General features: G+C 45.9%; 1 protein-coding gene across 2 annotated transcripts in view; it reads left to right on the forward strand.

The window, feature by feature from the left end:
- TAF15 (TATA-box binding protein associated factor 15) overlaps positions 1–23,153 on the forward strand; it is a 329,472-nt gene that overhangs the window by 216,871 nt on the left and 89,448 nt on the right. For both annotated transcript variants that reach the window (XM_030185658.1, XM_030185659.1), the window contains one exon: positions 21,923–21,957. In XM_030185658.1, coding sequence (XP_030041518.1) covers positions 21,923–21,957 — 35 coding nt within the window. The remainder of the gene's footprint in view (positions 1–21,922; positions 21,958–23,153) is intronic.

A 23,153-nucleotide genomic window follows, 5' to 3' on the forward strand; every position in this document is an offset into this window, starting at 1 on the left:
TGGATTTACTAATTACAGTCTCTAAGCCCAAATAGTTTGAACATCAAGATTGATTGGAATGTTTTCCTATGAATGATAATCGCTGGGAAATTACATAGTAACATAGTAAATGACGGCAGAAAAAGACCTGCATGGTCCATCCAGTCTGCCCTACAAGATAAACTCATATGTGCTACTTGATTTGTACCTGTCCTTTTCAGGGCACAGACTGTGTAAGTCTGCCCAGCACTATCCCCGCCTCCCGCCACCAGCTCTGCCACCTAATTTTTCCTTTAATTTTTATGTCAAATAGTGTTTGAGCCCTGATTGACTGTTAGTGTGGACATCTGTTTAAAAAGTCTGGCACCATTTTGAATGCAATTTATTATAGTGATCGCAGTAGCAATCAACAAGGTGCTCTGTAATGTTATAGTTTGCCTAAGATTCAGATTACCTTTTGTTTGAGACTGAAAATATCATCAGAATGGCTCAAGAAATGCTTATTCTTTGTTTTTAGAATCAGAAGGACACGATTAGATCCTGGAGAATTTGAATTAAAGGTCATGCTCCTGAAGTAGTTCCTAATGAAATAGTGGCTCTCTGTTGACAACTCCTCAGATTTGTCATCAACTTCCCCAACTCCTTGACACATTGAGCATTGCTTCCTCAACTGAGGACAATCAATATATTACATCTCGGCACTCAGGTATTTATTTCTGTTACATTTGTACCCCGCGCTTTCCCACTCATGGCAGGCTTAATGCGGCTTACAGGTACTTATTTGTACCTGGGGCAATGGAAGGTTAAGTGACTTGCCCAGAGTCACAAGGAGCTGCCTGTGCCTGAAGTGGGAATCAAACTCAGTTCCCCAGGACCAAAGTCCACCACCCTAACCACTAGGCCACTCCTCCACTTCAATCCCAATCGACTCGTATATCTGCTCATCAGATGCTCTGCCTCCTCGGTCACATGGCTTCATTAGTTCATGTAGCTCATTGACTTGTCTTCACTTTTGAATTTCTCAATTGTTGCTATCCTCTTAATGGTCCCAAGCCATGGGATTATTATCCACTCAAATTCAAATAACTTCATAGCTATGTCACTGTCTACAGTGGTGGATGGTGTCCCACAATCTCACCTGATCTTTCCATTCCAACCCCCTCCACATCTGTTCTCACCACAAATGCTTCTATGACAGGTTGGGAAGCTCACCTTGGCAGCCTTTACACAGGGTTCTTGGTCCTCATGAAAGTAACAACAACATATCAATCTTAGAAATATGAGCTGTCTGGAATGCTCTCTCAACTTTCCAGAATCATCATCTTAATAGGGTTATACTGGTTTGAACAAACGGGGAGGAGCCAAATCTTATCTCCTCTATTACCAAGCAATCCAAATGGACATGGGTGGCTTCTCAAAATATCTTTATAAGAGCTGTTTATTTAGTCAGCAAGTAGAATGCCGTTGCAGACTAACTTGAGCAGATCCTTCAGTCTCACGAGTGGTCTCAGCACCTCAATCATTCATCATATATTCTAGGAGTGGGGAAGCCCAGTGATACAACCTATTTGATTCTCTGCTCCCAACTGTATAGCCCAAGTTGCTTTCCTTTTCCACTGGGGGATGGATCTTCTATATACTTTACCCCACTGCATCTCCTAGGGAAAACTCTTCTCAAACTGCATCGAGACCAGGGAACCATGATTCTGTTCTCCTTACTGGAGCAAATCTTGTTCCCTGTTCTTCTAGTGTTCTGGAAGCCATTCAGGTTAGAACCTTTTCCAACCCTAATAACTCAAAACGAGGGATCCCTCCTTCTTCCAGATCCCTCGATCTCTGACCCTGACAGCTTGGTACCTGACAACATAGTTGTGTTCATTGAACCTTCCTCACACAGTCGCTCAGATACTTCTTGCCTCCAGGAAACCTTCCACAAGAAAATGTTACTGTTTTAAAGTGGAAAAGATTCCCTCTGGTGTTCAGCTAGGTCACTCATCACTACTACACGCTCTCTACCTGCCCTTATGGGAGTACCTTCTTCAATTTTCAGATTCTGGACTCGACTGACTGAGTACACTTGAACGCTATCGATGATTTTCATACTAAAATTGATAAGCCAATTTCAGTTCATCCCTTGATGGTTAGATTTTATGAAGGGCTTGTTTCATACCAAACCTGTCAAACTACCTCTGGTAGCATGGGATCTGTGTCATCCTCACTGCTCTTATGAAACCTTAGTTTGAACTACTTTGTTCTTTTTCTCTGAAGTTTCTCACATATAAAATAGTGTTCTTAATAGCTCGTACTTCTGCCAGAAGAGTCAGTGAGCTTCAGGCCCTTGTGACCTCACCTCACACCAGGTTTTACCATAGCAGGGTTGTACTCCAAACCCACCCCCAAATTCCTCCCAAAGGTTGTTTCAGAGTTCTATCTCAACCAGTCCATTGTATTACCTGTCTTCTTTCCTAAACCACATTCTCATCTAGAGAAGGAGCACCGCAGACTGCAAGCATGCTCTAGCATTTGTTCAGGCCTGTCACAAGCCCCTACTCAAATCAACTACCCTCAACTACTTTTTTGGGACACCAGCCCGGACAACCGCAAAAAGAAAAACTACAAGCGTTAGCAACGTTTATTCTTACAAAATTATCAACAAAGCAGAAACTAGTTTCTTAACAAGAATAAGCAGGGGGGAAATGGATACATAAGCAAAAAGGTAAAACAGCAAGTGGAATACCTACTAAGCTACTGGCTCCCCAGAGACTCAAGACTGTCAGTACTCAACCTGCCCATAGTATCCGAGTCCTTATATAGTATCAGTATATAGCTCGGAGTACAAAAAAGCTGGTTCCATAATATGTTCAGAACCCTTATTTTATCATTCTCACCTTAATATTCCCTTATCTCTTGTTCGTCCTGTTTGTCCTAATTAGATTGTAAGCTCTGTCGAGCAGGGACTATCTCTTCATGTTCAAGTGTACAGCGCTGCGTACGTCTAGTAGTGCTATAGAAATAAGTAGTAGTAGTAATGTCATTACCTTGATTGAGAGAGCACATAAAAGATGCATTTCCTGGGTTTTCGTTGGGCACATTCTTAGAAGCTTTTTATTATAGTTATACAAAGTAAGGTTGTAGTCCTGAGGAAAAGGTCACATTCTCAGGAGCCAGTTTGTTTTCATTTTCCATCTTTTCTCCCTTGCCTTAGGTCCAAGGTCTCTTCACCTATATTCCTTCTTCCCACACCCTTCTAGTCATAAATATAGTGCCATCTGGCTCTGGCTCCCTCTTTGATGCACACACAGTTGTGGACATAATTATACAGTAGCAGTTTCCTCAGGGAGAAGAGGGGGGTCCTGAGGTAATTGTTTTGGCCTGAGCAGTGCAGGGAAATGTTTCTGATCTACAGTAAGAGAAAAGTATTTAATATCTCACCATCTGTAGATCTGTACTGGGCCTTCATATTTACTAGACCATATTCTCAGTGTCGCCTCCCCCCTGCGTATAGGAGGAAATCCAAAGTCCCATTCTTCAGTGACCAGCCAGGAAGAGGAGGAGCTAGGGTGCCAGATCCATGAGAATAGCGAATAGCAGAAAAGGGAAGAGAGAGAGACGGAGAATGGGAAGTATTTGCAGACAGAAAAAGGATCTTAGATGGGGCACATAATTTGTGCAAACAGGAAGTAATACAGTCAAGTAAACAGCAAGATAGAATCGGTACAGCAATAAATGATATCAAACCAATAAAAAGGGAATCTGAAAGTGTCACCCAAATGCGAGAGGATGAATGTTAGTATACGAGATAACAGGAAGGAGTTGAGCCAGTAGGGAGGTAAGGCTTAATAAGCCCTGGAACCACAAACCTAATAGTGGCCCAGTAGAGCCAACAGTTGATCAAAAATGCATGGTTCAGAACAAGGTATCCTTCAAAGATATCACCAAAACAGGGAAGACAGGGTATGCTGATAATGTGGCTGTAAAAGAGACCATAGTAGATTAGGTGTCCTTAAATAAAAGGCTGACAAATGCGCAAACCAATAGGGAGATAATCTCAAAAAACAGTTTATTCAGAATATTCATATCAATATCAAGGACCCTTGATATCGATATGAATATTCTGAATAAACTGTTTTTTGAGATTATCTCCCTATTGGTTTGCGCATTTGTCAGCCTCTACGTTTGCTGTTTTGCTTTGACTTTCCGTGGAGGCTCCTCCTGTCTTCTTGGATTTGTCCTTAAATAAAAACCAGACAAAAGATTTCAAATTAACACTGTCAACAACTGAGTAAGATGTAAATAGGAACAACAAACATAGTCTGAAATGCCTTTATGTGAATGCCAGAAACCTAAGAAATAAGATGGGAGAGTTAGAATATATTGCACTAAATGAAAAATTAGATATAATAGGCACCTCAGAGACATATTGGAAGGAGGATAACCAGTGGGACACTGTCATACCAGGATACAAATTATATCGTAGTGATAAGGTGGATTGAATTGGTGGAGGGGTAGCATTTTATGTTAAGGAGGTCCTTGAATCAAATAGATTGAAAATTCTGCAAGAAACAAAACACATCTTGGAATCCCTATGGATTGAAATTCCATTTGTTAAAGGAAAAAGGATAGTGATAGGAGTGTACTACCGTCTGCCTGGCCAGGATGAACAGACAGATGTAGAAATGTTATCAGAAATTAGGGACGCTAACAAACTGGGCAACACGAAAATAATGTGTGATTTCAATTACCCCTGACATTGACTGGGTAACATCAGGGCATGCTAGGGAGGTAAAATTCCTTGACGAAGTTAAGGACTGCTTTATGGAGCAGCTGGTACAGGAGCCGACAAGAGAAGGAAAAATTCTAGACCTAGTCCTTAGTAGAACGCATGATCTACTACTACTTTAACACTTCTATAGCGCTACAAGGCATACGCAGCGCTGTACACCATGATCTGGTGCGGGAGGTAGTGGTGATGGGGCCGCTTGATAACAGTAATCATAATATGATCAGATTTGATATTAGCTTTAGAGTAGGTATACACAGGAAATCCAAAATGTTAGTGTTCAACTTTCAAAAACGAGACTATGATAAAATGAGAAACAAACGTAGAGGAGCAGCTGCGAGGGTCAAAAATTTACATCAGGCTTGGATGCTTTTCAAAAATGCCATCCTGGAAGCCCAGACCAAATATATTTCGTGTATTAAAAAAAAAGATGGGAGGAAGACCAAACGACAGCGGGCTCGGTTAAAAAGTGAGGTGAAGGAAGCTGTTAGAGCTAAAAGGAAATCCTTCAGAAAATGGAAGGAGGAACCGAATGAAAGTAAGAGAGAGCATAGGGAATGTCAAGTCAAATACAAAGCACTGATAAGGAAGGCATAGAGGGACTTTGAGAAAAAGACTGCATTGGAGGCAAAACCACAGAGTAAAAAAAATTTTAGGTATCTTAAAAGCAAGAAGCCAGCAAAAGAATCGATGGGACCGCTAGATGACCAAGGGGTTAAAGGGACGATCAGGGAAGACAAAGCCATAGCAGAGAGATTAAATGAATTCTTTCCTTCGGTCTTCACCGAGGAAGATTTGGGTGGGATACCAGTGCCAGAAATGGTATTTAAAGCTGACAAGTCGGAGAAACTGAAAGAAATCTCTATGAACCTGGATGTAATGGGGCAATTTGACAAATTGAAGAGTAGCAAATCTGAACCAGATGGTATTCATCCCAGAGTACGGACAGAATTGAAAAATGAACTTGTAGAACTATTGTTAGTAATATGTACATAAGTAATGTCACACTGGGAAAAGACCAAGGGTCCATCGAGCCCAGCATCCTGTCCACGACAGCGGCCAATCCAGGCCAAGGGCACCTGGCTAGCTTCCCACACGTACAAACGTTCTATACATGTTATTCCTGGAATTGTGGATTTTTCCCAAGTCCATTTAGTAGTGGTTTATGGACTTGACCTTTAGGAAACCATCTAACCCCTTTTTAAACTCTGCCAAGCTAACTGCCTTCACCACGTTCTCCAGCAACGAATTCGAGTTTAATTATGCGTTGGGTGAAGAAACATTTTCTTCAATTTGTTTTAAATTTACTACACTGTAGTTTCATCGCAAGCCCCCTAGTCCTAGTACATAAGTACATAAGTAGTGCCATACTGGGAAAGACCAAAGGTCCATCTAGCCCAGCATCCTGTCACCGACAGTGGCCAATCCAGGTCAAGGGCACCTGGCACGCTCCCCAAACGTAAAAACATTCCAGACAAGTTATACCTAAAAATGCGGAATTTTTCCAAGTCCATTTAATAGCGGTCTATGGACTTGTCCTTTAGGAATCTATCTAACCCCTTTTTAAACTCCGTCAAGCTAACCGCCCATACCACGTTCTCCGGCAACGAATTCCAGAGTCTAATTACACGTTGGGTGAAGAAACATTTTCTCCGATTCGTTTTAAATTTACCACACTGTAGCTTCAACTCATGCCCTCTAGTCCTAGTATTTTTGGATAGCGTGAACAGTCGCTTCACATCCACCCGATCCATTCCACTCATTATTTTATACACTTCTATCATATCTCCCCTCAGCCGTCTCTTCTCCAAGCTGAAAAGCCCTAGCCTTCTCAGCCTCCACTGAGAATACTGGCCACGCAATCCTACTCTCTGCTTCCTATCTTTCAACCAGTTCTTAATCCATAATAATACCCTACCTCCGATTCCATGACTCTGCAATTTCTTCAGGAGTCTTTCGTGCGGCACTTTGTCAAACGCCTTCTGAAAATCCAGATATACAATATCAACCGGCTCCCCATTGTCCACATGTTTGCTTACCCCCTCAAAAAAATGCATTAGATTGGTGAGGCAAGACTTCCCTTCACTAGTATTTTTGGAAAGCGTGAACAGACACTTCACATCCACCTGTTCCACTCCACTCATCTATCATGTCTCCCCTCAGCCGTCTCTTCTCCAAACTGAAAAGCCCTAGCCTCCTTAGTCTTTCTTCATAGGGAAGTCGTCCCATCCCCACTATCATTTTAGTCGCCCTTCGCTGCACCTTTTCCAATTCTACTGTATCTTTCTTGAGATGTGGTGACCAGACTTGAACACAATACTCAAGGTGTTGGTCGCACCATGGAGCGATACAACGACATTATAACATCCTCACACCTGTTTTCCATACCTTTCCCAATAATACCCAACATTCTATTCGCTTTCCTAGCCGCAGCAGCACACTGAGCAGAAGGTTTCAGTGTATTATCGACGACACCCAGATCCCTTTCTTGGTCCGTAACTCTTAACGTGGAACCTTGCATGACATAGCTATAATTTGGGTTCTTTTTTCCCCACATGCATCACCTTGCACTTGCTCACATTAAACATCATCTGCCATCTAGCTGCCCAGTCTCGTAAGGTCCTTCTGTAATTTTTCACAATCCTGTCACGAATTAACGACTTTGAATAACTTTGTGTCATCAGCGAATTTTATTACCTCGCTAGTTACTCCCATCTCTAAATCATTTATAAATATATTAAAAAGCAGCAGTCCAAGCACAGACGTAACTACCCTTCTCCATTGTGAATACTGCCCATTTAACCCCACTCTCTGTTTCCTATCCTTCAACCAATTTTTAATCCACAATAGGACATTTCCTCCCATCCCATGACTCTCCAATTTCCTCTGTAGCCTTTCATGAGGTACATTGTCAAACGCCTTTTGAAAATCCAGATACACAACATCAACCGGCTCCCCTTTGTCCACATGTTTGTTTACGCCTTCAAAGAATTGAAGTAAATTGGTCAGGCAAGATTTCCCCACACAAAAGCCGTGCTGACTTGGAGGGGAATAATCGAATGGCGCCGGCGATCTATATTTGCGGTGCCGCAAACAGGTGGCCGGAACCGTATTATCGAAAAAGATGGCTGGCCATCTTTTCTTTCGATAATACGGTTTGGCCTGGCTAAATGCCAGAGTTCGCCGGGTTTGAGATGGCCGCTTTTGTTTTTCAGCGATAATGGAAACTAAAAGCGGCCATCTCAACCCCGGCTAAATCCAAGGCATTTGGTCGTGGGAGGAGCCACCATTTGTAGTGCACTGGTCCCCCTGACATGCCAGGACACCAACCCAGGCACCCTAGGGAGCACTTCTAAAAAAAATTTAAAAAATATGCAAATAGCTCCCTTACCTTGGGTGCTGAGCCCCCCATATCCCCCCAAAACACACTCCCCACAACTCTACACCATTACCATAGCCCTTATGGGTGAAGGGGGGCACCTACATGTGGGTAGAGTGGGGTTTTTTTTTTGGGGGGGGGGGGTTTGGAGGGCTCAACACTTACCACCACAAGTGTAACAGGTAGGGGGGGTGGGCCTGGGTCCGCCTGCCCGAAGTCCACTGCAGCCAACAAAAACCGTTCAGGGAGCTGCATACTGCTGTCAGGGAGCTGGGTATGACATTTGAGGCTGGCAAAAAAGGTTTTTATTTTTTTAGTGTGGGAGGGGGTTGGTGACCACTGGGGGAGTACGGAAAGGTCATCCCCCATTCCCTCCAGTGGTCATCTGGTCAGTTGGGGCACCTTTTTGAGGCTTGGTCGTGAAAATAAAAGGGCCAAGTAAAACCGGTGAAATTAACGCCGCGTTTGTTTTTTCCATTCTCCGAGGACAAGCAGGCTGCTTGTTCTCACTGATGGGTGACGTCCACGGCAGCCCCTCCAATCGGAAACTTCACTAGCAAAGTCCTTTGCTAGCCCTCGCGCGCCCGCGCGCACCGCGCATGCGCGGCCGTCTTCCCGCCCGAAACCGGCTCGAGCCGGCCAGTCTTCTTTTGTCCGCACTCGGTACGGTCGTGTTTTCGCCGTGTCGAGCCCCGGAAAGTCGACCTCGCGCGTCCAATTTGTTTGAACGTGTTTTTTTTCCTTCGGGAAAGCTTTGTCCTAGTCGGGAAGTGCTCCGGAAACCCCCCGCCGGGTTTCGTGTAAATCCTCCCCGTACTTCCAGCTTTTTTGCCCCGGTAAGTTTTCTTTCGTCGTCGGGGTAGGCCTCTTTTCGGCCTCGGTCGAGATTTTTTCTCCCTCTAAATTTGGTGCTTCAAATTTCGCCATTTCGGCTTTTGATTTCGCCGGCGTGATTTTTCCGCCCATGACATCGAAGCCTTCCAGCGGCTTCAAGAAGTGCACCCAGTGCGCCCGGGTTATCTCGCTCACTGATCGACACTCGTCGTGTCTTCAGTGTCTGGGGGCCGAGCACCGCCCTCAGAACTGCAGTCTGTGTTCCCTGCTTCAAAGGCGGACTCAGGTAGCGAGACTAGCCCAGTGGAACGTGTTGTTCTCGGGCTCTTCGTCGGCATCGGCACCGGGATCTTCGAGTGCATCGACGTCGTCAGCGTCCAGACCATCTTCCTCGGCCGCCCCTGCATCGAGTGCATCGAGGCATCGGGCCTCTGCATCGGCGCCGAGACATCGCATAGCTGCATCGACGTCGGTGGTACCAGGACCTCGTCTGCTGATGTCGTCGGACGGTGGTGCATCGGGTGGAGTGCAGGTGAGGGCTGTCCATTCCCCTGCTGGTGGCGGTGAGCCCTCGGGTGGGTCTCCGCCTACCCTGAGGGCTCCTGCGGTACAGCCCCCCCGAGATCGACCTTCTTCAGTCTCGGCCCCGAGGAAGCGACGGGTGGATTCGACGTCCTCCTCGTCGGTGCCGGGGAGCTCCGGTGACATGCTTCGGAAGAAATCGAAGAAGCATCGACACCGGTCTCCTCCCCGTGTCGGCACCGAGAGCTCTGGGTCGCCGAGGGATTCGGCACCCAGCAGGCATCGGCACCGAGAGGACCGCTCACCCTCTGTTCAGGAGGTGTCGATGCGCTCCGCTCTGGACAGCCCGGAACAGCCTCCACGCCCGGAACAGGTACTGACGTCGACGCCTGCATCGACCTCTCAGCCTTTCTCTGCAGCCGCTCTAAACGAGAGCCTCCGGGCCGTTCTCCCAGAGATTCTGGGAGAGCTGTTGCGCCCTACCCCTCCGGTACCGGCGGTGCTTGCGCCACCGGTACCGTCGAGCGTGGCGCCGGCTGGCCCATCGCCCAGGTTGAGGTCCCCGACGTCGGTACCGCGTGCGGTACCGACCGCGGCCACCTCCCAGGAAGGCTCCCCGACTACGTCGGCGGAGGGAGCTTCGCCGATGCGGGCGAGGGAGTCTACCTCTCGACGCCCCCATCGTGGACGGGGTTCCACGGAGTCGAGCAGGGCGAGGTTGCAGACACAGGTCCGTGAACTTGTGTCTGACACCGAGGGTGAGGCCTCGTGGGAGGAAGAGGAAGATCCCAGATATTTCTCTGACGAGGAGTCTGGGGGTCTTCCGTCTGATCCCACTCCCTCTCCTGAGAGACAGCTTTCTCCTCCCGAGAGTCTGTCTTTTGCCTCCTTTGTCCGGGAGATGTCTACGGCCATCCCCTTCCCGGTGGTTGTGGAGGACGAGCCCAGGGCTGAAATGTTTGAGCTCCTGGACTATCCTTCTCCACCTAAGGAAGCGTCCACTGTTCCCTTGCACCATGTCCTGAAGAAGACATTGCTTGCGAACTGGACCAAGCCATTAACTAACCCCCACATTCCCAAGAAGATCGAGTCCCAGTACCGGATCCATGGGGACCCAGAGCTGATGCGCACTCAGTTGCCTCATGACTCTGGAGTTGTGGATTTGGCCCTAAAGAAGGCTAAGAGTTCTAGGGAACATGCTTCGGCGCCCCCGGGCAAGGACGCTAGAACCTTAGACTCCTTTGGGAGGAAGGCCTACCATTCCTCTATGCTCGTGTCCAAGATCCAGTCTTACCAGCTCTACACGAGCATACACATGCGGAATAATGTGCGGCAGTTGGCGGGCTTGGTTGATGCTCTTCCCCCTGAGCAAGCCAAGCCTTTTCAGGAGGTGGTCAGGCAGCTGAAGGCGTGCAGAAAATTCCTGGCCAGAGGAGTTTATGACACTTTTGATGTTGCGTCCAGGGCCGCTGCTCAAGGTGTGGTGATGCGCAGGCTCTCATGGCTGCGTGCCGCCGACCTGGAGAATAGAGTCCAGCAGCGGATTACGGACTTGCCTTGCCGTGCGGATAACATTTTTGGCGAAAAAGTCGAGCAGGTGGTAGAGTCTCTCCACAAGCGGGACACCGCATTCGACAAGTTCGCCCGCCGGCAGCCTTCAGCTTCTACCTCTACAGGTAGACGATTTTTCGGGGGAAGGAAGACTGTTCCCTATACTTCTGGCAAGCGTAGGTACAATCCTCCTTCCCGACAGCCTGCGGCCCAGGCTAAGCCCCAGCGCGCTCGCTCTCGTCAGCAGCGTGCGAATCAGCAAGGCCCCGCGGCTCCCCAGCAAAAGCAAGGGGCGAGCTTTTGACTGGCTCCAGCAGAGCATAGCCGACATCCAAGTGTCAGTGCCGGGCGACCTGCCTGTCGGAGGGAGGTTGAAAGCTTTTCACCAAAGGTGGCCTCTTATAACCTCCGATCAGTGGGTTCTCCAAATAGTCCGGCAAGGATACACCCTCAATTTGGCCTCTCAACCTCCAAATTGTCCACCGGGAGCTCAGTCCTACAGCTTCCAGCACAAGCAGGTACTTGCAGAGGAACTCTCCGCCCTTCTCAGCGCCAATGCGGTCGAGCCCGTGCCATCCGGGCAAGAAGGGCTGGGGTTCTATTCCAGGTACTTCCTTGTGGAAAAGAAAACAGGGGGGATGCGTCCCATCCTAGACCTAAGGGCCCTGAACAAATATCTCGTAAAAGAAAAGTTCAGGATGCTTTCCCTGGGCACCCTTCTCCCCATGATTCAGCAAAACGATTGGCTATGCTCTCTGGACTTGAAGGATGCCTACACACACATCCCGATACTGCCAGCTCACAGACAGTATCTGCGATTTCAGCTGGGCGCACGCCACTTCCAGTACTGTGTGCTACCCTTTGGGCTCGCCTCTGCGCCCAGGGTGTTCACAAAGTGCCTAGCTGTGGTAGCAGCGGCGCTTCGCAGGCTGGGGGTGCACGTGTTCCCATATCTCGACGATTGGCTGGTGAAGAACACATCCGAGGCAGGAGCCCTGCAGTCCATGCAGATGACTATTCGCCTCCTGGAGCTACTGGGGTTTGTGATAAATTACCCAAAGTCCCATCTTCTCCCAGTGCAGAAACTCGAATTCATCGGAGCCCTGCTGGATTCTCGGACGGCTCGCGCCTATCTCCCAGAGGCGAGGGCCAACAACTTGTTGTCCCTCGTCTCGCGGGTGCGAGCGTCCCAGCAGATCACAGCTCGGCAGATGTTGAGATTGCTGGGCCACATGGCTTCCACAGTTCATGTGACTCCCATGGCCCGCCTTCACATGAGATCTGCTCAATGGACCCTAGCCTCCCAGTGGTATCAGGCCGCCGGGGGTCTGGAGGACGTGATCCACCTGTCCACGAGTTTTCTCGAATCCCTGTATTGGTGGACGATTTGCTCCAATTTGACTCTGGGACGTCCCTTCCAAATTCCTCAGCCTCAAAAAGTGCTGACCACGGATGCGTCTCTCCTGGGATGGGGAGCTCATGTCGATGGGCTTCACACCCAAGGAAGGTGGTCCCTCCAAGAAAGCGATCTACAGATCAATCTTCTGGAGTTGCGAGCGATCTGGAACGCTCTGAAGGCTTTCAGAGATCGGCTGTCCCACCAAATTATCCAAATTCAGACAGACAATCAGGTTGCCATGTACTATGTCAACAAGCAGGGGGGCACCGGATCTCGCCCCCTGTGTCAGGAAGCCGTCAGCATGTGGCTCTGGGCTCGCCGTCAAGGCATGGTGCTCCAAGCCACATATCTGGCAGGCGTAAACAACAGTCTGGCCGACAGGTTGAGCAGGATTATGCAACCTCACGAGTGGTCGCTCAATTCCCGTGTGGTGCGACAGATCTTCCAGGCGTGGGGCACCCCCCTGGTGGATCTCTTCGCATCTCAAGTGAACCACAAGGCCCCTCAGTTCTGTTCCAGGCTTCAGGCCCACGGCAGACTGGCGTCGGATGCCTTCCTCCTGGATTGGGGGGAAGGTCTGCTGTATGCTTATCCTCCCATTCCTCTGGTGGGGAAGACTTTGTTGAAACTCAAGCAAGACCGAGGCACCATGATTCTGATTGCTCCCTTTTGGCCGCGTCAGATCTGGTTCCCTCTTCTTCTGGAGTTATCCTCCGAAGAACCGTGGAGATTGGAGTGTTTTCCGACCCTCATCACGCAGGACGAAGGGGCTCTGCTGCATCCCAACCTCCAGTCCCTGGCTCTCACGGCCTGGATGTTGAGGGCGTAGACTTTGCCTCTTTGGGTCTGCCAGAGGGTGTCTCCCGCATCTTGCTTGCTTCCAGGAAAGACTCCACTAAGAGAAGTTACTTCTTTCATTGGAGGAGGTTTGCCGTCTGGTGTGACAGCAAGGCCCTAGATCCTCGCTCTTGTCCTACACAGACCCTGCTTGAATACCTTCTCCACTTGTCTGAGTCTGGTCTGAAGACCAACTCCGTAAGGGTTCACCTTAGTGCAATCAGTGCATACCATTACCAAGTGGAAGGTAAGCCGATCTCAGGACAGCCTTTAGTTGTTCGCTTCATGAGAGGTTTGCTTTTGTCAAAGCCCCCTGTCAAGCCTCCTACAGTGTCATGGGATCTCAATGTCGTTCTCACCCAGCTGATGAAACCTCCTTTCGAGCCACTGAATTCCTGCCATCCGAAGTACTTGACCTGGAAGGTCATTTTCTTGGTGGCAGTTACCTCGGCTCGTAGAGTCAGTGAGCTTCAGGCCCTGGTAGCCCAGGCCCCTTACACCAAATTTCATCACAACAGAGTAGTCCTCCGCACTCACCCTAAGTTTCTGCCAAAGGTTGTGTCGGAGTTCCATCTGAACCAGTCAATTGTCTTGCCAACATTCTTTCCCCGTCCTCATTCCTGCCCTGCTGAACGTCAGCTGCACACATTGGACTGCAAGAGAGCATTGGCCTTCTATCTGGAGCGGACACAGCCCCACAGACAGTCCGCCCAATTGTTTGTTTCTTTTGATCCCAACAAGAGGGGAGTGGCTGTAGGGAAACGCACCATATCCAATTGGCTAGCAGATTGCATTTCCTTCACTTACGCCCAGGCTGGGCTGGCTCTTGAGGGTCATGTCACGGCTCATAATGTTAGAGCCATGGCAGCGTCGGTAGCCCACTTGAAGTCAGCCACCATGGAGGAAATTTGCAAAGCTGCGACGTGGTCATCTGTCCACACATTCACATCTCATTACTGCCTGCAGCAGGATACCCGACGTGACAGTCGGTTCGGGCAGTCAGTTCTTCAGAACCTGTTTGGGCTTTAGGATCCAACTCCACCCCCCGAGGGCCCTGTTTGTTCTGTTCCAGGCTACACTCTCAGTTAGTTGGTAAATTTTTTAGGTCAATCTCAGTTATGTCCTCGCCGTTGCGAGGCCCAATTGACCAATGTTGTTGTTTTGAGTGAGCCTGGGGGCTAGGGATACCCCATCAGTGAGAACAAGCAGCCTGCTTGTCCTCGGAGAAAGCGAATGCTACATACCTGTAGAAGGTATTCTCCGAGGACAGCAGGCTGATTGTTCTCACAAACCCGCCCGCCTCCCCTTTGGAGTTGTGTCTTCCCTTGAAGTGTATTGTCTTGCTACATACTGGACTGGCCGGCTCGAGCCGGTTTCGGGCGGGAAGACGGCCGCGCATGCGCGGTGCGCGCGGGCGCGCGATGGGCTAGCAAAGGACTTTGCTAGTGAAGTTTCCGATTGGAGGGGCTGCCGTGGACGTCACCCATCAGTGAGAACAATCAGCCTGCTGTCCTCGGAGAATACCTTCTACAGGTATGTAGCATTCGCTTTCCCTCCAGTGGTCATCTGGTCAGTTGGGGCACCTTTTTGAGGCTTGGTCGTGAAAATAAAAGGGCCAAGTAAAACCGGTGAAATTAACGCCGCGTTTGTTTTTTCCATTATGCGCTGAAGCCGGGAAAGCGGCGATGGTGTCAAAAAAGGGGGTTTTGATTATACCGATTTGGCCTCTCTTGAGAGATCGGGAAGATTGCCGGCAATCTCTTTCGAAAATAAGCCTGTTGGTCTCAGTAATCCATGTCCTTGGATGTGCTCTGTAATTTTGTTTTTTTTAATAGCCTCTACCATTTTCCCTGGCACCGACGTCAGACTCACCGGTCTATAATTTCCCGGATATCTCCTGGAACCTTTTTTAAAAATGGGCGTTAAATTGGCCACCCTCTAGTCTTCCAGTACCACGCTCGATTTTAAGGATAAATTGCATATCACTAACAGTAGCTCCGCAAGCTCATTTTTCAGTTCTATCAGTACTCTAGAATGAATACCATCCAGTCCAGGAGATTTGCTACTCTTCAGTTTGCTGAACTGCCCCATTACGTCCTCCAGGTTTACCGTGAAGTCAGTAAGTTTCTGGGCACCAAAATGACATTATTGATCCAGATGTTGCTTCCTACTCATGCCTTTCTTTTTTGTGGTTACAATCCCTAATTTAAAGGCAGTGAGAGTGTTAGTTGGCCCCACCTGTCCTGACCCCACTGCACCTCATTTGTACAGGAAGGCACAGCTTCTGACACTAATTGGATTGGGGGTAGAGCTGACATGATGCCTCAATCACACTGTAAAGGAACGTGATGACAGAGTACTAGCAGCCATAAAAGGTGGGTGTCCCTGTACACAAGTGTAAGGTTGTTGGTAAGGCTGACCAGTAGAAAAAATATCTCATGGACAGGGTCCAAGACGTAGAAATAGAGGAAAAATAGAATGCAAACGAAACAGAAACACTACACTAACCATAATAAGCACAATTTCCCCTATAACATACAAACATAAAGCAAAATATACTCACCAGTGCTGTCTTCATACCGTCCCAAGGAAAAAAAAAACACTAACACTTAATCCTCAGCTGCTCAATGGGGCGATCTGTGGACTTCACCAATTCAGATGCGTGCACTCATTCAGAACCAGTTCTGGTCCAGAACTAGGTAGAAAGCACCAGTTGTTCAGCCTATCAGGGCTGACTGGAACACAGAACCAGAACCCAAACCAACTACTCTCAGCTACTTTCTTGGGATACCAGCCTGGACAACCACAAAAAGAAAAGTACAAACAAATTAATCTTATCACATTAGCAACTGTTTATTCTTAACAAAATTAGCAGCAAAGCAGAAACTGGTTTCTTAGCAAGAATAAGCAGGGGGAAATTGGATACATAAGCAAAAGGTAAAACAGCAAGTGGAACACCCACGTAGCTCCTGGCTCCTCAGAGACTCAGGACTGTCAGTGCTCAACCTGCCCATAGTATCTGAGTCCTCAGCTTAAAAAAGCTGGTTCTTATGTCATTGTCTTTTTATTATATGATTGAGAAGGCACATAAAAGATGTATTTCCTGGGTCCTCATTTGGCATATTCTTTGTTAGAAGCTTTTTATTATAGTTATAAAGGTCACGTTCTAAGGAACCAATTTATTTTCCTGTTCCATTTTTCTTTCTCACCTTAAGGCCAGTCTCACCTCTCCCTATATTCCTTCTTCCCACACCCTTCTAGCCATAAATATAGTGCTAATGGATCAATGGCCACCAGCTCCAGCAGAGTTCCTCTCCTGGGGGGGGGGGGGGGGGGGGGGGAGGGGGTTCTGAGGTAATTGTTTAATTGCTTTGGCCTGAGCAGTGCAGGGAAATGTTTTTGATCCACAGAGAAATGTATTTAATATCTCAATGCCTGTAAATCTATACTGGGGCCTTCATGTTTACTAGGCCATATTCTCAACACTTACTATCTAGAGTGAACAAAACATCACTGGAAATACTCCCAGTTTTTTGCATCCCTTGGTACTAACAGGTTGAGAATTCCCATCACCAAGCATATAATCTGTACTCGGTTAGCTGTATGTAAACTCAGGCTGGGTCATAGTAACATAGTAGATGACGGCAGAAAGGTCCTGCACGGTCCATCCAGTCTGCCCAACAAGATAACTCATATTTGCTACTTTTTGTGTATACCCTACTTTGATTTGTACCTGTGCTCTTCAGGGCACAGGCCGTATAAGTCTGCCCAGCACTATCCCCGCCTCCCAACCACCAGCCCCTCCTCCCAACCACCGGCTCTGGCACAGACCGTATAAGTCTGCCCAGCACTATCCTCACCTCCCAACCACCAGCCCTGCCTCCCAACCATCGGCTCTGGCACAGACCGTACAAGTCTGTCCAGCACTATCCCTGCCTCCCAACCACCAGTCCCGCTGCCCACCACCGGCTCTGACACAGACCGTCACCGCTCATAGTGTGTGAGCCATGGCGGCTTCAGTAGTCCATTTCCATTCTTTTTATTTGACATTTGCAATGCGGCTATGTGGTCTTCAGTCCACATCTTCATTGCTCACTACTGTCTGGAGCAGTATGCCAGGCAAGATAGCCAGTTTGGACAAGCAGAAGTCCTGCAAAATCTTCTTACTGTTTAAAATCCAACTCCACGCCCTGGCCTTTTGTTTCCACCAGGCTCACTATCTTCTCAGTTAGAAAAATTCATCTTTCCTGTTAGCCGAGTAGCTAGTGAGTCCCATATGTGAGAATATTATGTCTGCTTATCCTTGGAGGACAGCAGGCATATATTCTCACATACTTCCCGCCTCCCCTTAGAGTTGTCATCTTAGCTTTAAATACTGCTGATCCTGTGTTTGCATGTCGGGCAGGAAGGCGCATGTGTGGTGGGAGAACTAAAGATTTAAAGTGACAGTGCACTTGACAGTGTCCGCACTGGGCTCCATGGATCACGTCACCTGTTTGTGAAAATATATGCCTGCTGTCCTTGGAGAACATCTGCTACAGGTAAGTAACTTTGCTTTACATCTGGAAAACAATTCTATAAAGCAACTCCCAAAGATGCTATTTGAGAATTCCTAGAAACTTGTGTGTCAGGTAAATCTGGAGTAGTTTCATTGCTTTTTAGATGATGTTCCTTTTCCTATCACCAACAGGATGTGGCATTTATGATTATATGGGGAAAATAAATGGAATGTAGATAAGGTTTACTGTCTAGAATGGAAAATGGATGGAACAAAGAGGCAGGTGACAATGAAATGCATCAGAGGGAATGGTCCCAATCAGAAAACAAAGTGTACTAGTATAGTAAAATCAGCTTTATTGATAAACAAGAAAAAAAACTTCTAGTTTAAAAACCCAACACAGCCACATTTTGGCAAACCCCTGCATCAGGGGAATGACAAATCTGCAGCAAGCATTCATTCAAAATGAATATATCTCAACATAATTGTGTATAAAGTAAGTAAATGTTAACAAATAAATACATGTAAATACCATACTGGTGGGAAAACATGAATATTTATAAAATTTTAAATGATCATGCTCATTTAAAGCAACTGTCAGTATGTTGTTTTCGTATATTAAAGATGATTAAGTTGATTATTGTATTTCATCACATTTTTTGTAATTGACTTAATATTTATCATTTTAATTCAATTCATTGTGATTTATTCTCTTTTGTGTGCATATGTATGACAGCAGTTCTCTATGATTATCATTTAATATTCATGTTTTCATACCAGTATGGTATTTACATATATTTATTCAGCAACATTTACTTATTTTATACAATTACGATGAGAGATACTCATTTTGCATGAATGCTTGTTGCAGATTTCATTCCCCTAATGCAGGGATTTGCCAAAATGTGACTGTCAGGTTTATTCAATTTACCATACTGGTAGCCTTCTGTGTTTTCTGGATTGGACCCATTCTCTTTGATCCACTTTACAGTGGAAAATGGTCAAAACTTCAAAAAAAGGTAAAATCCCAAAACAGTTCTACATGATATCAGATCAATTATGCCCAAATTGAAGAAGGATGAGAAGTTACATGCTAATTTTATTCATAATTTTGCAGTTGGTCGAACTTTACTAATAATTTCTGTAGCACTACTAGACGTACACAGCGCTGTACACATTATATACAGGTACTTTCTCTGTCCCTAGGGGGTTCACAATCTGTTTTGTTGTTTTTTATTGTACTTGGGGCAATGGGAGGGTTAAGTGACTTGCCCAAGGTCACAAGGAGCTGCAGTGGGAATTGAACCCAGGTTGCCAGGATCAAAGCTCACTGCACTAAACATTAGGCTACTTCTCCAAACTTGAAGGGAAGGAACTGGTTGGCCTTCAACTGCATGTGCATAGTCATGGGAGACATACTGTTCACACTAAGAGGCTGATGTAATAAACAATGCCATTTAGCTCAGCACATGGTTCCATAATGTACATACAAATTTAGAACATCCAGTTGCCCAGCTGGATCAGGCCAAGTGTTCATGTAGCCCTGTATCCTGTTTTCAGCTGTGCGCAGTCTGGGTCATAAATACCTGGTACAGTCTCAAAAATTATCAAGGTTCTCATGCTACTTAACCCAGGGATGTGTGTGACTTCCCCTAGGTCTGCCAGGTGCACCCAAGGCTGTAACCAAATTTTATCGTTTGAAATTTTCTAGACTTCCTTATATGACACACAGGTAAAGGCAGCTTACAAGCTAATGCTACTAATATGTAACCATATCTGGGAAAAGATGACTAAAGTCACCAAAACCAAAAATGTCTTAATAAATTCTGTTAGAGCTATCTTTAGCATTTAAAACCTATCGTACTGGTAATCCTGACTATATGGCTTCCCTTACGATCCCCATACATGCTTTCATGTATTCTTTGCTTGTTAAATGACCATAGGTTGGTGTTGCCTAGTCCGTTCAAAGCCTACTAGGAGTCTACCAGGAGGAGTGCCTTTTACTTCACTGCCCCATTTTTATGGAAATCATTACCACTCTCACTTAGGTCAGAATCTTCCTTTCATCAATTCAAGATAGGACTTAAGACTTATTATTATTTAACCTAGCATTTGATAGCTATCTTATCCAAGGCTGACTGATTATTTCAGTTTATTTATCTACTTTGCAGGGTTTTCTGTTTGTGGGGTGGGGGGAAGACCTGTTTGCAGATGGCAATTTTGGAATGCTTATTGTATGGTTTTTTTGTGTGTGTGTTGATCTGTTTAATTATGGCATTCTTTTTATTACTATTTTATTGTACCTCACCTTGATTTGCTTTAGTAGTGTAGATGGGATTAGCAAATTTTAACAGTCCAAACCTTATCCTTTTTATGTGAAAAAATGTAAATTTTTCAGACTGCTATAACATTTTGGATCCGCTCATTACTACTACTATAAATCACTTCTATAGCGCTACCAGTCGTACGCAGGCTTTACAATTAAACATGAAGAAGACAGTCCCTGCTCAAAAGAGCTTACAACTAAATCAGGACAAACAGGACCAAAAAGGAGAAGGGAAGGACAGACAGACAGAAGGACACATAAAGATAAGATAAAAGTTACAAGTCAGGAGTCAAAAGCAGCATCAAACAGGTAGGTCTTTAGCCCGGATTTGAAGGCAGCCAGGGATGGAGCTAGACGTAATGGCTCAGGAAGCCTAATCCAGGCATAAGGTGCGGCGAGATAGAAGGAGCAGAGTCTGGAGTTAGCGATGGAGGAGAAGGGTGCAATTAGGAGAGATTTGCCTAGTGAACGGAGTTCTAGGGAAGGAGTGTAAGGAGTCACCTTTTCTCAGAGACTGTCTTGTATGCTGCCATGGAGATGTGCTTAGGGTGTGCATTAGTAGAATCCATAAAATATGCAGTTTTTATAGACGTCTGGAGAGTTGCATCTGTCTGGAAAGCTGTTCACATATTGATATAGTATCCGCATTTCTGTATCGCGCGTCCTATACATCGGCTACATCACTTCCTTAACCCAACATTCATTGATGTGGTCACCTCAGCTGCTGGGAGGTTTCCCCCTCCATTAGTCTACTCATTTCCATCAATAATCTAACAAAATGAGTTGTAGATAGTTCATGTTGGTACAAAAGAAAATGACACTCAACTAATGGTAGCCACAGAAAAGTAAGCTAACCTTTTTCTCCACCTCAAACTATGTGCTAAATCCCCAACATTAGAAAAAAACAGATATTTAAGCCTTCAGTCGTGTGCACACTTCTTTGCATCTGGGTTTAAGATGGCAACACAGTCCATTGTGCAAAGTTTTCTTGTGTACTGTACATTGAGCATAATGTAGCTGATATTGTACTAAGTCTTCCACATTTATTACATTAGCCTCTAAGTGTTTACAAGGTGCCCCCTTGGAAGGATTGAATGGTAAAATCTACATGGGAAGAAGGAATTGAATCTTTTGGAAAACCTTGTGTATCTGTGAACATAAATTGGAAAGGTAGCATTAAGTTTGCATTTGATAAAATGTAGCCAATGTGATTTTTTTGGGAAGTCTGGCTAATGTGTCCTCTTAGGTTAATGTGTAACTTAACTTGGTCTGCATTTTTTGCTGCAGGTTTCAGAATGAGTTGTAACTTCATGACCTCTGCTACTGAAATTTGCTTTCATGTAAATCCAGATGCCCATGTCCTTGGAATGCTTGTAGTATTTTAAAAACACTGTGTGATTGATGCACAGTAAATGCTACATCTGTTTACAGGACATCATATACCTATGAATTGCTAAAGAACTTACAGTGCTAGTTCAGCTTGTTAGCTGCGCCCAGAGTTAATGTTCTATCTGAGGCAGACCAAATGCCAGTCCTGATTTTTATATAACATGTTTGGTTTGTACAAGAATGGCACCCTAGACTCTTTAGGTTACAATTTAAAAAATAAAAAAAAGACACTCTAGTAAGTTTGATAGAACATTTAGCAATATGCTTTTAACTATGCGAAACCCCCCCCCCCCCCAAAAAAAAACCTCTTTGCTCCCTGCTGCTTTCTCATCCTCCCCACCCCTGAGCTGGCAGTCATTTAAAATGTAGTGCTGAGCCTTGAGCTAAGACATAAGGAAGAAATCATTTCTTCAATTTTTCCTCTGCAGTGGTGGTGACCGTGGTGGCTTCAAAAATTTTGGTGGTAAGTGCTGAGTATCCAAACTTTCAGTGGAAATCCTATATAAGTAAAAGCCACCCATTCCTGGTTTCAGTATTGTAGAAGCAATTTTAGCAGATTCTCCTTAGGCTGGTGTTCACGTGCTTAAAGGGGGGGGTGCCTTACATTGCAAGGTGAGTTTCTCCTTGGAATTGCATGAGAGGCAGTGGTAAGGATTGTAACTGGATATCCTGTTGCTGCTGTTATTAAGCTAAATACTTATGGAATTCTGCTTGGAGCATTTTGAATTGGCACTTTACAAGAAACACCAGGATAGTTCCAATGGGCAATGTATCGAACAAGTCTGAATATTCTCCCAATGTAAACCTGTGATTCAGGCTTTAAAAAAAAACACACACACTCAAAATATCTTGCTTAGCTTGATGCCATGTACAGGGACACTGGAAAATTGAAATCTTGATTGTGTTTGCCTTGCACACCCCCTCTCCCACTTACCCCAGCTTTCCTGTCTTGCTTTCATTTGTTCTGTTGGGTGAGAGTAAAATATAAAATGGAAAGAACTATTGACCCATTGCATAAGTCGCTTTGGATGAGCTTTCAGCAATGTTTTGTATTCATTGAGCAGCACCACATATTATGCAGTTGAAGCCAGCTTTTAATAAAGTTGTGGGATGAACCTTTTTTTCCGGGGTGCTTCTCCACTTTTTTGTACTTTACTCACTTGGTTTCTGAACTTTAAATGACCAAGTGACAGCATGTCTTCAGCTGCTAAGGTTGACCTTGAGGGAATCCTTGAACCTGAAGCTCTGTATTTCACTAAGATCTCTGTCCACTTTTTTCAGTTATCTATAAAATAACTAATTTTGGAATTTTGTTGTCCGTATGAGAAGCTCAGGTTTCACTACCACTTCATAAGAACATAAAAGTAGCTATACTGGGTCAGAACAATGGTCCATCTAGCCCAGTATCCTGTTTTCCAAACAGTGGCCAAGCTAGGTCACAAGTACCTGGCAGAAACCCACTAGAGTGGTTTTAACTATGAAGATCATTCCTTTTTGCCTACAGTGCTGCATGTTTTACATATCTCAGGCTTATTGGCATTTTGTAAATTAGCTGGGGCTTAAACTCCTTCTTGGCTCCTCCTTTCTTCCTTTTGAGAAAAGCACAATTTGATATATATTATTCTCCGAGGACAAGCAGGCTGCTTGTTCTCACTGATG

The sequence above is a fragment of the Microcaecilia unicolor genome, chromosome 13 (genome assembly GCF_901765095.1).
Source record: "Microcaecilia unicolor chromosome 13, aMicUni1.1, whole genome shotgun sequence".
In the NCBI taxonomy this organism is placed as follows: Eukaryota; Metazoa; Chordata; class Amphibia; order Gymnophiona; family Siphonopidae; genus Microcaecilia; species Microcaecilia unicolor.